The sequence below is a fragment of the Mytilus trossulus genome, chromosome 7 (genome assembly GCF_036588685.1).
Source record: "Mytilus trossulus isolate FHL-02 chromosome 7, PNRI_Mtr1.1.1.hap1, whole genome shotgun sequence".
NCBI classification, from domain to species: Eukaryota; Metazoa; Mollusca; class Bivalvia; order Mytilida; family Mytilidae; genus Mytilus; species Mytilus trossulus.
This window is the reverse complement of record NC_086379.1, coordinates 30,086,854-30,104,471: the sequence shown is the minus strand read 5'-3', so window position 1 is coordinate 30,104,471 and position 17,618 is coordinate 30,086,854. Positions and strand designations below refer to the sequence as shown.

Below are 17,618 nucleotides of genomic sequence, written 5' to 3'. Positions count from 1 at the left end.
TCATATGATGAAGACTTAATCTTTCAATCAGTTTAATTGAAGTCTGGAGCTGGCATGTCACTTAACTGCCAGTAGACTGATGTTATCTATGTATTACTTTCATTTTGTTTATTTTCTTTGGTTACATCTTCTGACATCAGTCTCGGACTTCTCTTGAACTGAATTTTAATGTGCGTATTGTTATGCGTTTACTTTTCTGCATTGGCTAGAGGTATAGGGAGAGGGTTGATAGATCTCATAAAGTCCAATCGATATTGCTTTTCAAATAATAGAATAATTGACAGAAACACGAAACACAGGGTCGTACACGCTGTAATAAAGAAAAATAACATATCTAAACATTTTACTGGTAGGAAACGGATTAAAAAGACGCATTTACTTTTCTACATTGGCTAGAGGTATAGGAGGAGGGTTGAGATCTCATAAACATGTTTAACCCCGCCACATTTTTGCGTCTGTCCCAAGTCAGGAGCATCTGGCCTTTGTTAGTCTTGTATGATTTAAATTTTAGTTTCTTGTGTACAATTTGGAGTTTAGTATGACTTCCATTATCACTGAACTAGTTTATATATATTTTTAAGGGGTCAGCTGAAGGACGCCTCCGAGTGCGTGAATTTCTCGCTGCACTGAATAATTGTTGGTGACCTTCTGCTGTTGTCTGCTCTATGGTCGGGTTGTTTTCTCTTTCACACATTCCCCATTTCCCATTCTCAATTTTATTATCATAGATACCAGGATTGAAATTTCGTATATACGCCAGACGCACGTTTCGTCTACAAAGACTCATCCGTGACACTCGAATTAAAAAATGTAAAAAAGACGAAAAAAAGTATGAAATGGAAGATCATTGAGGACCACAATTTCGTAAAAGTTTTGCCAAATACAGCTAAGGTAATCTATACCTGAGGTAGAAAGGTATTTCAAAAATTCTAAATATTAATAACAGTTAGTTGAAAATTATTGACATGTCAATGATAACTCATGCCGACACAGAAGTGATAACTACTTGGCTGGTGATACCCTCGGGGAAATAAATTTAATATATTTGATCAACATTCGGATTTGAGGACGTGTTTTTCCTTTCGACAGAAATACAATTTTTGTTTTAAAAGATAAACACAGTCTGTTTTTTTGTTAAATTGTAAAAGTTGTAAATTTTGTTTGATATAAATGAACTTTAAATTTGTGTTATTTGTTTTTCAAATAACTCATATTTATCAAATTTTCCAGAATGTAGTAATAAAACGTCAATTCTTGCTGTATATTTATGAAATATAAAAAAAAATGCGCTATTTACGTCTGCGTGAAAAGTGGCACACATAATCTTCTCACGTAAACAAACCAAATGGCATTTTAAAAAAGTGGGGTCCATGAACTCGTTTTCAAGTTAGATAAGTTTGAATGATAAAAATCAGTCCAAAACTGAATGTTTTCCCTTTAAATTATAGTTTGACCTCACGAAAATAACAATTTACATTACCAACGTCATTACCTCCCCTGTAATTGTATCGTATGCCATTTATACCCTGCTGTTGAGAACTCTACTAAAAACAGATACGAATAATTATTTTCATTCCTTATAAGAATACAATCGGCGATTTGTTGAAACACCCATCGAGTGCAAATGAAATTCAAAATTTGACCTTGTTGATACATTTTAATACGATATTGGAATTTTACAAGCTTTTTGATAAATGTTCCATCAACGGAAATCATTACAAGTTACCTAAAGAACTGATTCATAATTTGAAATATTTTTAAGGATAGAGATATACCCAATATATAATATTGTGATAGTGTATTATTTTCCGTCTTATTTTTTTAAAATATGGTAATACATGTACTAGTATACAATTAAAATTCACGAAACTCATACTTATAGAAACTGTTTTTTTTTAGATTTTTTTTTATGACAAACACAAGTACATTTTGAAAGTTTAAACAATTTTCGCCTCCCCTCTTCAATTTCATGTGAAGATCAAAGTCAGGTAAATAATGATAGTTTCAATGAAATCAAGGCAGGAAAACTGTTTTACTATTTAGTAATTTCTAAAAATAGAATACGATACAAAACACATGCTAATACAAATCAAACACAAGGAACACTATAAAGAACTCTCGATTGTACTTAAACATCTTTAGGACTTTACCCATCTATATTATCATCGGAAACCACACTTTAACATTGATGGCCCACTTCAGACAATACGTCATACATCCTTGTTATACCATTGACCTTAGACAAACTGATATTTCATGAGTCCAATAACCGAAGTCAATAACAGTTTTGAAAAAGTCACTTAAATCACAAAACACAATATTCGATTTACTAGTATTCTACAAGTATATGCCGAAATCAACACTTAAAGTCAAGAAGAGTAAATGTGTCTATGTTACAGATTTTGGTTACGACTGGTCAAACAAATTTGAATCCTTGAAATACAACTAAAAATCTAAAACAAATAATGCATTTATCGCATTTATTGTCTAAAATATAATTGATTGTATTCTTTCACAATAGGTGTATAGAAAGCACATGTAATAAGCTAAAATTTAGAATGGAAATGGGAAATGTGTCAAAGAGACAACAATCCGACCAAAGAGCAAAAAACAGCGGAAGGCCAATAATAGGTCTTCAATACAGAGAGAAAATCCCGCATCCGGAGGAGTGCTTCAGCTGGTCCCTAAACAAAAATGTATACTAGTTTAATGATAAGGGACGTCATACTTTACTCCGAATATATATATAAATTTGTCTTACATCATGAAATCTTCCATACATTTCCCCAAAAAAAACAATATGGTGTTGGTACACGAATTTTCGTTTAAATAAAGTAGACTATTTCTAGAATTGCTGCGTCGACAAATTCACAAATCCTGATGGCATCATATGCATGTACACAATTCTTAAGAGTGTTTTGATTCCTACAGTATACATTTTGTTTTATCTGTTTACAACCATAATAGATTTGCACAAGAGAGTAAATAGCAAACAGAACATGAAAGAAAAATAACTGACAACATATACATGTTTATACCATTACTAAAATTAAATGATTTCAAAACTTATTTTGCCATCGAGGAATTACACTACTAAAAGTCCTATATAGTGATTCATGTAACATTGCAATAACGGCTTCGACAATCTTTGGCAAAAAAGGGACGATCTCTAATGCTAAAAAAAAAATCAATGAAACGTTTAGCGTTTGATTGATTGGCTAACTATTTGAACATTAATTTATCATTCTGATTTGTAGCGACGGGAGATTTTCCATATTCATGACTTCTCACAAGTGCAATAGGTGTGACACCTTTAGGAGTTAAAATATCCCCTCGAATTTAAAAAAATAAAACACCCAAGCATCGACCCCTCTCTGAGTTTTTGTTATTTTATTTTGATCGTTTTTTAATATTTCTGCGACGTGTTTTGAGTTATGCTGTTTGCCGCCTAGTAAATTTTGCTCTTGGTGTTATTTTTTTTATTCATTTGACTTACAGTTATTTTTAGAATAATGGAAAAATATAAACGAAGAAAACAGTAAGCACCAGTTGATATAAAATTATTCATAATTTCTACAATGTTTAATTGCAGAGACATTATATACAACAAGAAGTTTTTTTTTATTAGTAAATCATTACAAATATAGAAAAAAAAAGAATTTTGAAAGTTATAAGAGAATGAATCTATATGAACAATAATAAAAAAAAAAGTACCCATAACGCATTTAGTAACTTAATATCAATTAAAAAGTGAACTTTGGCGCACATTTCAACTAAGCAAAAGTTAAATCAAATATAATATCTATAATTCAGATACTGGGGGTTGTCCGATGGCTTTTCGAAGATCTTCGACTACTGCAGTCCAAAATATATTTTCACCAATTCCTTTTTTGTACCTCAGATGGGGGGTACTGTCTAATAAAGTACGGAGAGGACTTGTCATATTTTTCGATGTGATATTTTCAAGCATAACTAACAGAAGTGCATTTCGGCCATGTTGACGTCTCCTCTCCTGAATTATATCGACCTCCCACTGGCACCATTCACTTTTAGCAAATGCATTTGATATTATAACAACAACCTTCCAAGAATTTTGAAGGTATTTATCAACGTTTCCACTGATAGATACACCTATATCAAAGTCTCTGTGATGAATGCATAACTTAAATCCCTCCTCATTTTCAAGTTTTTTGACAAAGTCGTTGTGAACCCACATTCGGTTTTCATTACAGTAAACAACAAAAGCATGATATTCATAATCATCGCTATTCAAAATAGGAAGATACCCCTGTCTTCTAAACTGTTTAACTTTGAGAAGATACAAAAAGTTCTTAACATTTGTATTACATTTCAGAAAAATTACCATTGTTAATATAAGCAGGCAAGCAAGTGCAGAAATAGAAATCACAACCAAAAACATTGGGTTGCACGACAAAAAGGAAGGTTTGTAATCTTTTAACAAAACTCCATTATAATTGTCTGGTGTGGTACAATAATAACATTTTGGGTACTGTAAAAGCGTTATATTTGTCTTTCGTAACCAGCTGACATACCATATCTGCTCACAAGTACACGCAAATGGATTTTTTGCTAGACTTATCGATTTCAAATTTATAAGTAACGCAGTTGGAAAAGATGATTCGTTTATTATCTTTATCAAATTATGACTTAGATCTAGATTGTGTAGTGATGTCACATAAGCAAACACATCTCTGTCCCATCCATATATTCGATTCATTGACAAGATAAGAGTTTCTATATGTGGCAGTTCAGGAAATACATTGCTAGGCAAAAAGCCAAGCCTTGTGTTTTCCAAATTAAGATAAGTTAATCGTTGTAATTGTTTTATTATCCTTGACAAAATGATTGAATCTAAATAATTTCCGCTAATATCAAGAAATATTAAATCATAGCAATTTGACAGCATTGTACGTTGTGACGAAGGTGATAGACGATCAAAATGGAAACGACATTCTCGGAGCGATAACATTTCTAATGACGATAAATTAAAAGCACCATCTTCAATTTTTTTCAAAGGTTTTCCAATAGCTCGTAGTGTGAGATTAGTTAATTTGTTCAACCCTGTAAAAGTATTGTAAGCAATTCTACCGATCGAATTGTAGCCAATTTTCAATATTTTTACCCCCGGAAAACATCGAAATGCTCCAATATTTCCAAATTTGTTGTTGCTAAGGGATAAATATCTTAACTTAGGAAGTGCACTGTTATTACCATTATTTATGCAAAATTTTGGAAATTTTGTGATTTCATTGCTGTCTAGACAAAGTTTCTCTAGACTGAAAACACTGTCTGGTATAATTGTTGAAATTTTATTAAAACTGACTCTAAGAGTTAGCTGGCGGGATATATTTGAAAACCATGACAAATTCAACAGTTGCAGATTATTTCCGTTGAGGTTTATATCAAATGTATTCGCTTTTACTGCCTTAAACATGTCGTCTGGAAGAAATCTCCATCCGTTGCTTGTTAGCACTAATGATTTTAAACGTGTAAGTTTCATAGTGTTTAATGCATTCATTACATCTGTTGCTGGCAGTGATAGTTCGGATGAGATTCTCAATGTCTTTATTGTCACGAAAGAAGAAAATGCATCAGGCTCCAGTCGAACTATGGTATTGTTGATAAATCTAAGAACAGATATAACATTGAAAGTTAGGTTTTTAGTAATTTCTTTTGATAGTATGCCAAGATTTCCATTACAAAAAGTAAACGATACAACGTCTTTTGGAAAACGTGGAATATAAGTTAGATCTTCACCAGAGCAGATGGCGCGAACTTTTGTACATTTACACAAATCGAAAGGACACAGAATATCATCGTGGCTTTCAACATATATAATTAAACCGAGAAGCAAACAGATATTGATCATTGCCATCACTATTCAATGATATCAGATACCTGAAAAATAACATTAAAAAAGCAGTCATTTATAATTTATTCAAAGCTGATGTGAGACACCTGTGAAATACAAACAGAGGAGATTTTATACATGTAATAAGAACAATTAGCCTTTAAAAAATAGATATTTAAAATGTTACAGCTATTCGGTAGCTTTTTACCTTTATTGTTAAACGAAACTGTTTTCACATGGTGAGATTGATATGAACACGCTTTCTCGAGAAAATGAGATCACCTCCGACAAATTGCATATTCTATGTCGTAACAACAGTCCACTTCCCTTTTCACCACTCATGTGACCTACTGAATTATACTATTTACCAGGTTTGTAATACCATGAGCAACACGACGAGTACCACATGTAGAGTAGGATATGCCTACCCTTCTGGAGCACCTCAGATTTTCCCCAGTGTTTAAATGGTTTCGTGTTGCTCACAACATAATTGCCTATGCTGTGTCTTGTGTACTACTATTTGTCTGTTTGTCTTTTTATTCTTTAGCCATTGCGTTGTCAGTTATCTACGAACTATAAGGATGGCTGTCACTCTGAAATCTTTCGTCCCTCTTTTTGCCACTAGTTCACAGTAATAGTGAAACATTGGTATTTTCTGTTATGCCAAAAGGCAAAATATGTCTTTTTATTTCAATTTTATAAATGTCAAATAAAGAGTCTATATTGATCAATATTTCTCAAGCTTTTTTTTATTTTTACAAAGTAACTTGTATGTGTTTTCATGCACAATTGTACAAATCTATGAATTTTCTGATTGACCGGACACACAGAATTGATCTTATCCTTGACACTATGTTACACATCTGTGATATAAAATTTGAAAGATAAATACTCTTATATGCTGAACTGAACGTTCTCCTTTATCTAAAACGTTAATGGCTTCTTTTTTGTTGATGTAAAACAAATCTATTACACGCGTTTTTTTTCTAAATATGTGCCTTGTCAACTCCAAAAAAGTAGAATATTAGTACTCACTTTTATTGAACAAAACTTTTCTTTCCTGTTGAAATATTACAACAACTATTGGTGTGTATAACTTTACTTCCTTATTTACATTCAATAAAGAACGCTAAACCACAGGTTCATATGGCCTGATCTATCGAAATCATTTTCATCGTACGAAATCTGTTTAATTAATATTCTAACGCGCGATTTTCCGGTTTCGTACTGAAATTATATTTGTTTCGTGCTTACCAAATGATAATCAAATGATATTAAGAAATAGTAGGAACATAACCGTCAGCCAATGGGAAATAAACAATAGTTAACGAAAAACTGTCTGCTTTGTCGTAACTTTTTGTTTTTAACTCTTTTGTATGAAAATAATTTATCAAAATCTAGAAAAAAAGGACTATTATTGCTGTTTAGTATCATATTTATTTATAAAATATTTCTGCAGTACAATTTTGCTTGCCGATATCTAGTCTACCGGCCTCAATCATGATATATTGGCGGCTGTACTTTTAAAAAGATAAAAGACAGCATTCAAATAAGAAAAATGTACAAAAAGACAATAATTTTGCGTTCAATGTAATAAAAATGTCCTGTACCAAGTCAGGAATATGGCCATTGTTATATTATAGTTCGTTTCTGTGTGTGTTACATTTTAACGTTGTGTTTCAGTTGTGTCATTTGTTTTCTCTTATATTTGAGTGTGAATTCACATTACTATAAGACGTGTCACGGTACTTTTCTATCCCAAATTCATGTATTTGGTTTTGATGTTATATTTGTTATTCTCATCGGATTTTGTCTAATGCTTAGTCCGTTTTTCTGTGTGTGTTACATTTTGATGTTGTGTCGTTGTTCTCTTATATTTAATGCGTGGCCCTCAGTTTTAGTTTGTTACCCCGATTTTGTTTTTTTGTCCCTGGATTTGCGAGTTTTGAACAGTGATATACTACTGTTGCCTTTATATATTAAGATGGAATTGAAAAAAAATCGTTTCGTTATTTCTTCAAATGTTTCGGTTTTTATACATATAATACATCATTGGCTTTCTAATATTCGCCATTGAACGTTCCTGATTAAGATAATACCTAATAAGCGCATCGGATTCATGAAATTTTTAAAATGTTGTTTTTAAAATTCAAACAACTTCACCTATACGTAAATAGATGTGATGGTGCCACAATACTAACTTGATTGCTTGATTTTTAGTCTTTTATTCCAAGTGTCAAGTTTTAATGCAATGATAAAATGGATCAACCTTCGTAATATTTTTCATTATTAATGTTTTCGCTTGAATAGTTTTCTAAGGTACCAGGATTATAAATTTAAGTACGCCAGACGCGCGTTTCGTCTGCATAAGACTCATCAGTGACGCTCATATCAAAATATTTATAAAGCCAAACAAGTAAAAGTTGAAGAGCATTGAGGATCCAAAATTCCAAAAAATTGAGCCAAATACGGCTTAGGTAATCTATGCCGAATACAAGAAAATCCTTAGTTTTTCGAAAAATTCAAAGTTTTGTAAACAGGAAATTTATAAAAATGACCACATTATTGATATTCATGTCAAAATACCTCTCTACTTTAAGGATGTACTTAGATGAGGTTTTGTGAGAAATTGAAGCAAATTCTTAATTTTCTGTCTTTTGATTTGAGACCCAAATAATACCGATGAAAATATAAGGTAGAAGTCCGAGTTAGCCTTTTCCCGCCATATTTTATAAAACAAATATCTCGAAAAGGAACTCCATGAACTATCAATATTTTTAGCTAATTTTGATATTTTTAAAACTAATACTCTTCCAGCTTAAAGTATCAATTTGGAATTCTTGATTTATTTAATTTTACCTTAGATCACCTAAGTACATCCTTAAAATCAGTCTGTAACTATCATCTTTTACAATAAACGTATTGCGACTAAGCCTTTCAATTGAAAATAGAAATCAAAACAAGTTTGGCAGGATATTTACGGAAGCAACATTTTAATGTATTGTTTAATGTGTAAGAACTGTTGGGCTTAAACTTCGTTTAATAGTAAAATTGAGAATGGAAATGGGGAATGTGTCAAAGAGACAACAACCTGACCAAAGAGCAGACAACAGACAAAGGTCATCAATGGGTCTTCAATGCAACGAGAAACTCCCGTATCCGGAGGCGTCCTCCAGCTGACCCTTAACAAATATATATACTAGTTCAGTGATAATGGACTTCATACTTAACTCCGCATTATACACAAGAAACTAAAAATTAAAAATCATACAAGAATTACAAAGGCCAGAGGCTCCTGACTTAAGACAAGCGGAAAATGGCGGCGGGGTTACACACGTTTTTCATATCTCAACCGTCCTCCATCACCTCTAGCCAATGTAGAAAAAACAAACGCACAACAATGCGCACAGTAAAACTCAGTTTAAGAGAAGTCCAAGTCCGATGTCAGAATATGAATCAAAAGAAAATAAACAAAATGACAATAATTTATAAATAGCAACAGACTACTAGCAGTTACTGACATGCCAGCTTCAGAACCCAATTAAACAGATTGAAAGATTATGTCTTCATCATATGTGTTTGCACTTCATCAACATGAGCAACACAACGAGTGCAAATAAATTAGCAAAATATGCATACTCTTGTGGAGAGATCACCTCCTGGATTTTTGTTACTCAGTCTATGTTTGTTGTTTTTTTAAATATGTTTATATTCTATTTAGTAGACTGTTGCACTCAACTCCAATCTGAATTGACAAGGACTGTCAGTTTTCCTACCGAAAGTCGGTGGTTTTCTCTAGGCACTCAGGCTTCATCCACCAATAAAATCTAGCCGCCACGAAATAACCCAAAAGAGATGTTAAAAGTGGCGTTTAAACACAAAAATAATAAAAAATAAATAAAATTTTATCATATCCTGGCTTCGGTTAGAAATATGCACATGTGTTTAAATTTATATACGATTTCGCTGATTCATGGACTTATGGTGTTAAACAAAATAGGTACTTCCGGTTAGAGCAAACGTCCAGATAAGTCTTCTTATTTAAAAAAAAAAATATATTTCAAAATTGATTTTACAGAGATCCATATATATCGAGTCTTTTTTTATACCAATATATTTCAGATATGTTACTGGTTTATGTTATTTTTTAAAAAGTTAAAGCTAAGCTATGCATATGAACTAAGATTTTGTCTTTTCTATTTGACCGGAAAAGGGTGATCCTAACCTCGACACTATGCTAAAAATATGTGAGATAAAATTAGAAAAGTAAAGACTTGTGTCTTATAAAAATCCGCAAAATGTTATTTGGTAGATATTGCATTTCTGTAAATATAAACATGAATGGTTTTACACTGGTTCTTTTTGTGGCCTTCATAGATTGCTGGTTGATGTGAGCCAAGATTCCGTGTTCAAGACAGTTCTATAACCAGTGATAGTTTACCTTTAACAAATTGTGACTTGGATGGAGAATTGTCTCATTGGCACTCATACCACATCTTCTTATATTTATCTTTATATGAAATATATAATATCAGTACTCACTTTATATTGAACAAATGTTTCTTTCCTATTGAAATATCTCTACAACTAATGATGTGCATAACTTTAGTTCCTTATTAGCAATTTACGATTACAGAAATTAAAAAACACACATTGACGCAGTGACTCATCTATGCCCATCGTTTCATTGTATGAATTATCCGCTTTAGTACTTGATTAATTTATGTTTACAGAGGTCAAATGTAAAAGTCAAATTTTGTATATCTTCTCTACCTTAGTAACCAGTTCTTTGGTGCTGAAATAGAAATAGGAAGATGTGGTATGAGTTCCAATGAAACAACTCTCAATCCAAGTCACAATCTATAAAAGTAAACCATTATAGGTCAAGGTATGGTCTTCAACACAGAGCCTAGACTCACACCAAACAGTAAGCAAAAACGGGCCCCCAAAAGTACTAGCTTAAAACCGGTCTCACAGGAAAACCAACGGTCTTATCTATACAAAAAAAAAAACGAGAAACGAGGAAAACTTATGAACCACATAAACAGGCAACAACCACAGGATATCAAATTCCTGACTTAGGACAGGTGCATACATTTACATGCCTTTTTATATATCTTTATTTACGTTACTTGAGAGTCTTTTTGTTTCTCGGTAACATATGACGTGGCTCTGTACTATAGTCGCAGTCAGGTAAAATTGGTACCATGTTTTGGTGAAATCTCTTTAAACTAGCAATCGCATTCATTCGAGATGATGTTTTTCAATAAGCGGAATAGAAAGATGAAAATAGATCAAATATCGGAAGCAAATAAGGCCTTAAAAAATAGTGGAATTAATTACTTATGGAGTGTCAAAGTACTTGATAAATTGCATCCTTATATTAGTGATTTTGAATATGTTCAAAGCTTTGATTTTTCTACCCTATATACCACATTGCCTCTCATTCTCATTAAGAAAAAAATCACACACCTTATTAAATGGGCATTTAAAAAGTCAGACTGTGACTATATATGTTCCAACTCTTTTATGTCATTTTAAGTAGCAATAAACAAAAGAATTATGTCCATTGGACATGCTTTGATACTATATCTGCCCTTGAATTTTTACTAGATAACATTTTTGTTCGCTTTGGAGATTCCGTATATCGTCAGGTTATCGGAATTGCAATTGGGACTAACTGTGCACCACTTATTGCGGACCTATTTTTGTATTGCTATGAGTTACAATTTATGGCAAAAATCAGCAAAGACCCATCGAAACAACATCTCATACAGAAATTTAATAATACTTTTAGATATTTGGATGATATATATTGGCTCTCAATAATGACGACTTCAGTATGTATACTAAAGAAATGTATCCTGTTGAACTTACTTTAATTAAAGCTACTACTAATAATGACCACTGCTCTTTCCTCGATCTTGATATCTATATTTTTAACGGAAAGCTTAATACTAAAATTTTTGATGAAAGAGATGATTTTCCATTTCATATCGTTAATTATCCATTTTTAGATGGTGAGGTTCCCTTGTTACAATCTTACGGTGTTTATATATCTCAACTTATACGATTCGCTCGTGTATGTAACAACGTTTATGATTTTAACGAGAAAAAATTATGTATTACTGAAAAATTATTACACCAGGGTTTTCGATATCACAAAGTATTCAAAACATTTACTAAATTTTATCATCGGTTCAAGGACATCATTCGTAAATATAGCTGAACCTGCAGACGTTTTATACGTTCGAGTTTTTTTACATCTTATCTTTTATGGAATTATTCTTTATAAAGTACAAAATGTCAGTATTCACCTCAGAAGCTAACAAAACCTTTAAATAGACTAATCAAGAAGGGATATAGTTTCGATACTGATGTCAGGTCATTAAAGATTGCATATTTCGGCTTCAATATTGATTCCCTTATAGGGTCTTTGCATCGGAATTAAACAAATTTATTTATAAACCAGTTGTTGGCATGACACGGGTTATGTTCTTCTCATATATGTTATGATGGTATGATACTAAACCCCTAACGGGAGGGATTGTGCCTGATATTTATATGATGAAGACATTATCTTTCAATCAGTTTAATTGAAGTCTGGAGCTGGTATTTCAGTTAACTGCTAGTAGACTCTTGTTATTTATGTATGATTGTCATTTTGTTTATTTTCTTTGGTTACATCTTCTGACATCAGACTCGGACTTTTCTAGAACTGAATTTAAATAAGCGTATTGCTGTGTGTTTCCTTTTCTACATTGGCTAGAGGTAAAGGGGAGGGTTGAGATCTCATTAACCCCGCCACATTTTTGTGCCTGTCCCAAGTCAGGAGCCTCTGGCCTTTGTTAGTCTTGTATTATTTTTAGTTTTAGTTTCTTGTGTATAATTTGGAGTTTAGTATGGCGTTCATTATCACTGAACTAGTATATATATTTGTTTAGGGGCCAGCTGATGGACGCCTCCGGATGCACGAATTTCTCGCTGCATCGAAGACATATTGGTGACCTTCTGCTTTTGTCTGTTCTATGGTCGGGTTGTTGTCTCTTTGACACATTCTCCATTTCCATTCTTAATTTTACCTTTTTTGAACTTTTAAAGCCGACAGTAACAAATGAACTTGGCCTTTTCTACCTACTCTACTAAAGAATTTCATTTCTTTTGTTTAATTTCAACTCGGTATCCGATTGTTATGGTGTTTCTTTGATAACATCAAAATATAGGCTGTTTACTAACAAGAAACATTGTCGTCATCAAAGTTTTAAGGGTTTATTTAATTTTTACCCGTTTTATTATTCATGTTATTGTGACATTCCATCTATTTGGCAGATAATATTAGCCTATTGAATGTAAAAAAATACATACACTCACAAATTGTTTCAAATAAAAATTGAATAACTTAAATTGTATTGACTTATACAAAATTTAAAAAATCATGACAATAACTGTATTATTATTCAATTAGTTGTTCATTAACGACACCTGACGAAACAAATGGGTCAAATATACTTGACTCTTCAATTCTTTGTATCTTTTGAACTCATTGTTAAAGTTATAAAAAAAAACTTTGCAGCAGCAGGAGGACAAACAAGGTAAAACAAATCAACCAAAATTGATCTTGATTTTGATAGTTGACATACATTTTGTGAATTGAATTTCAAATACTATTGTGTATCAAAAATTGAGGACTAATACGCTTTATATTATACTTATTTAAGTTTTCCAGCGGTTTTTGTTTGTGGTACTTGACATCTGAACTGTAGTGTTTTCTTACAAGACTTTAAACTTTGGTTGTAAATTGACATGTAGGAATGTGTAACTTGTACAATTCGGAAAAAACCCTGGGTTTTTTTCCCCGTAAAGCTAAAAATATTGTTAATTGATTATAAAGTCTAGTCTCGTGTTTTTTAATCTTCATATTTCAAAAGAACTTTTAGGTGTTGAGCTTTTAAACTTGGTATTTAAATAATCCACTGTTATGTTGCACATTTTGCATATTGGCATTACACTGTATCTTCAAGAATGTTAGGCGGCGGATTTCCAAATTACTGTTTTGAAAATTTAAAGTGTTCTGTTTTTATAATGAAACTTTAACCAAACTCAAACACTGTAGGACCATCATACCTGATTCAGCAATTCAGTTTGCTCAAAACATTTGATTGAATAGTCTTATCTTATATCTAATGTGATATATAACTCTGCCCTACATAATTTTTATGAGTGCAAACATATGCTTTTGTTTTACTGCTAGCTTCAAATAGTTAATTTGTATATAACTTCCAGCATGTCCAGCGTGCTAGATTCACGCAGTCAAATTGTATTTGTTACTACCAAAGTGTTTAGTTAACGTAGATAAATTGTATTTTTTAACTGCTAAAAGTGTTAAATGTGTATAGTCAAATCAGATTGTCTGCATGTGCCTGCTTTGTGAAGTTTCGCCAGTTTTTAGATTTGCCTTCAGCTATACATGAACGTCTGTTTCAGAAGAATTTTATTAATGACATTTTTCACATATCTTTTTTCGCCTGTTTGTTAAACAAATTAGCAATTGTCAGCATCGATATCATCTTTTTCGAACATTTTTTTTTTAAACATGATGCTTAAGGTTAGCCACCAACAACGATATATGTGAACAATTAAAAAGGAATATCATGGCATATTTTTGACAAATTAGGATAGAAATGTTCGCATTTTTGAACACTCGGATTATTAACTGCAGTAAGCCTTGTACAATATACTTTCAATTTTCGATCGCTATTGTTCTTACGTTTTTGATCATTCTAGAACGGACTATACACAAAAAGAAGACATAACAGTTATTTACTGATGTTGATATTCATTTATGTTGTTTGTTTTCTGAAACCATTGTTGTCAATATAATGGAATTTTATGCGAGGAAGTGACATATAACTAATACGTAATTTGTGCTTGAGACAAATGTCACGTTAAATTATAATAACTTGCAAAAAGCGACATAAGTTATATTAAAAAAAAAAGCATCGAGCTTATCAAACGTAAACGACATATAAAATATAAAATGATTTTCTGTAAATTCAGATTTTCTTAAGGTGAAAGGGAGATAATCAAATTTGACCCATGTTTCAGAATGAACCGTGGCTGTGAATTCATGGATACAAACTCAGCAGGTCTATGAAAACACATGCTACTAACTTATTGAAAATTATCCTGGAAAAAACTCAATATAATTCCCCATGGCACTTACATTAACATGTATGAAGGTGGAAATATTGTATAACTGGTCTGTTCGTTTTTCGAATTGAATTTCAACCAAAGATAAAGAGCCGGATTTTCCATCATTGCATTTGGATACCTAAATTACATTAGTGGATTCACACACAACGTTATATGGATTTATATTCCAAGTACTCCACTATATCTCTTTTTAAATTATTAAAACCAATTATATCAGCAATAAAACCAGTATTCAAAGTTATTCTGAAAACTACCTATTCTAGAGTGCGTTAAGTCTGCCTCATATCTTGACTTGCATCAGGATATTGTCAATGAGGGTCGGTTTAGAACAAAGGTTTACAACAATTGAAAAATTTCCATTTATATGTAGCAACTTTCATCAAAACAGGCATATGGGGTATATTTTCCCCAGTTGATACTGTATCCATGTACCAGGGCTTTCTACTCACACGGGAGCTTTAAAACCAAGGGTTCCAAGTGTTGAAGTTGAACTCAAAACATCGGAAAACTGTACGGACGCCGTCAGGAGTTGGTTGATCATAATTGAATATCTATTTTACAGACGACGCCAGATATCTTCCAATTGACGTACCCACACTCCTGTCCTCTATCCTTCAAATTAAACTTATTACCGAATTTGTTCGTGAGCAACACAACAAGTGGCCCATGCGGAGTATGATCAGCTTTCTCCTCGGAGCACATGCGATCAACTTAGGAGTTTGTAGGGTTCGTTGGTGATATGTCGTTATTTTTTATTTTATGTTTTGTATATAAGTGTTTGACATTTTCTGGTTTTCTTTTTCTCTTATTTTTGTCATGACGTTGTTAGTTTATTTTGACACATGAATTTGTGTTTCATTTTGTATCTCTTATATTACAATCTGCAATACATAGGCATATTGCAGTATATATTTATCCTTTACTCCTCCTTCTTGGACCTGGGGTGTGTTCCTCGATCTTGAATGTTGCAATAGCAAAAATAATCGGTCTAAATCTTTAATGAAGTGTTTAAATTACGAGAGTAGTATGCAATTCATGTGTAAAAGTGTTCATGTTTATATAGAAAATCATTTGTTTTATCATATTTATGCTGTATTTAAACAAATAACCAGAATGTATTTTATCTCGAAAACAAGCGTCTATACGTTGAATTTAATTGATTAGTTCAACAACACTTAATATTATCTTGATGATATATTTTCGCTAAATAATCAAGAGTTTTCCAAATAAACGGCCGAAATTAACCCAAAGGAACTTACTTAACTCAAATGTAAATGATAATAACTGTCCTGTTCTAGATTAAGATATTTCAATTTTACACGGGAAACCCCATACTACAATTTACGACCAAAAGGACGAGTTTTGTTTCCTTTTGTTAATTTTTCTTTTTCGAATTGTGATGTGACTTTGGCACCATATTATGTTTTTTTTTTATATGTCACAACTTATTCACTATGCTAGTGTTTGTTGTGAAGTTATAAATTTTAACGAACTAATTCTTGTATTTTTGTGATTTTTACTTTTTACTGGTAAATTGTAAGTCAGGGATTACGTTACCACACATTACTTAAACCTTTAACTCAATTCTTCCATAGACAAAGAGATTTGGTTGTAGTTCTAGTGTGCCTGTAGAAAGCTTATTTCAAACGGGATAGCACATTCACAATTTTACGGAGATGTTGTTTACCATGCCCTGAAATGTAGAAACGACCTTCGTTAATTTATCGATCCTTTAAATTAACCTATTCTAAATGTGACCAATTCAACCTTGTCATTAGATATTGTTTATATTGGTATTAATATTGATTTTGTGAGTAGTAAATTAAAATCAAACTAATATTATTGTTATATACATGAGTTGAAGTCCGTTGAGTGACCTATAATAGTTAATTTCCTTGTTTCTTGTTAAGATTTGTTTTGTGGGCATATATGTACTATTTCTTCTTATTTTCATATGAACTGTCTTTTCACAGTGACATGTGTGACATAAATTACAATAACCTCCAAATATGGTAATTTTATCGATGCTCAAAATGTTGCCCTAATGTGTCAAACGTTATATATTGTATACTTGCATCAAATGACGTATGCTTCATCAACACTTTTTTTCTTTTAATTTGGTACTGCAGCTTCGTTATGGTTCAAATTGATAAAAAATACTATACTGAAATATAATCCCTCACCCACATACTATCTATTTTAAGCGCCCTTTCAAAAAAATCCTTTTTGTTTTAGCCGTACAGTAACTATTAATATTTTAAATTCGCATATTTTAACTAATTTTATTCGTTCAGATATAGTCACATGTTAAACTATATTTTCAAAGGTAGAGAGAAAACGGCGGATAACAAAAAGCATATTGCACAGCAAAAAGTATATTGCACGGTTATTTTTAGAATAAATAAAAACCGTTATACTTTGTGACGTCATGTTATGAATTTCATGATATTGTTAAAAGTATTATTTTTTTTTTTTTTTATCTATGATTGATTATTCGAAGAAAAACATCTTTAAATACATAAGATTAAAATAC

The 17,618-nt window shown here is 31.9% G+C and overlaps 1 protein-coding gene across 1 annotated transcript; it reads right to left on the bottom strand.

Annotated features, from left to right (window-relative positions):
- Window positions 1-2,481: 2,481 nt before the first annotated feature.
- Window positions 2,482-7,117, bottom strand: LOC134724912 (toll-like receptor 13). Its single transcript, XM_063588269.1, has 2 exons — window positions 6,908-7,117; window positions 2,482-5,919 (listed from the first exon to the last, which is right to left on the bottom strand). The coding sequence occupies exon 2, from the start codon at window positions 5,894-5,896 to the stop codon at window positions 3,803-3,805; it is 2,094 nt and encodes a 697-aa protein (XP_063444339.1). The 5' UTR covers window positions 5,897-5,919; window positions 6,908-7,117; the 3' UTR covers window positions 2,482-3,802.
- Window positions 7,118-17,618: the final 10,501 nt, after the last annotated feature.

Excerpts from the sequence above, each read along its gene's own strand:
- LOC134724912 (XM_063588269.1), bottom strand. The coding sequence starts at position 5,896 with ATGGCAATGATCAATATCTGTTTGCTTCTCGGTTTAATTATATATGTT.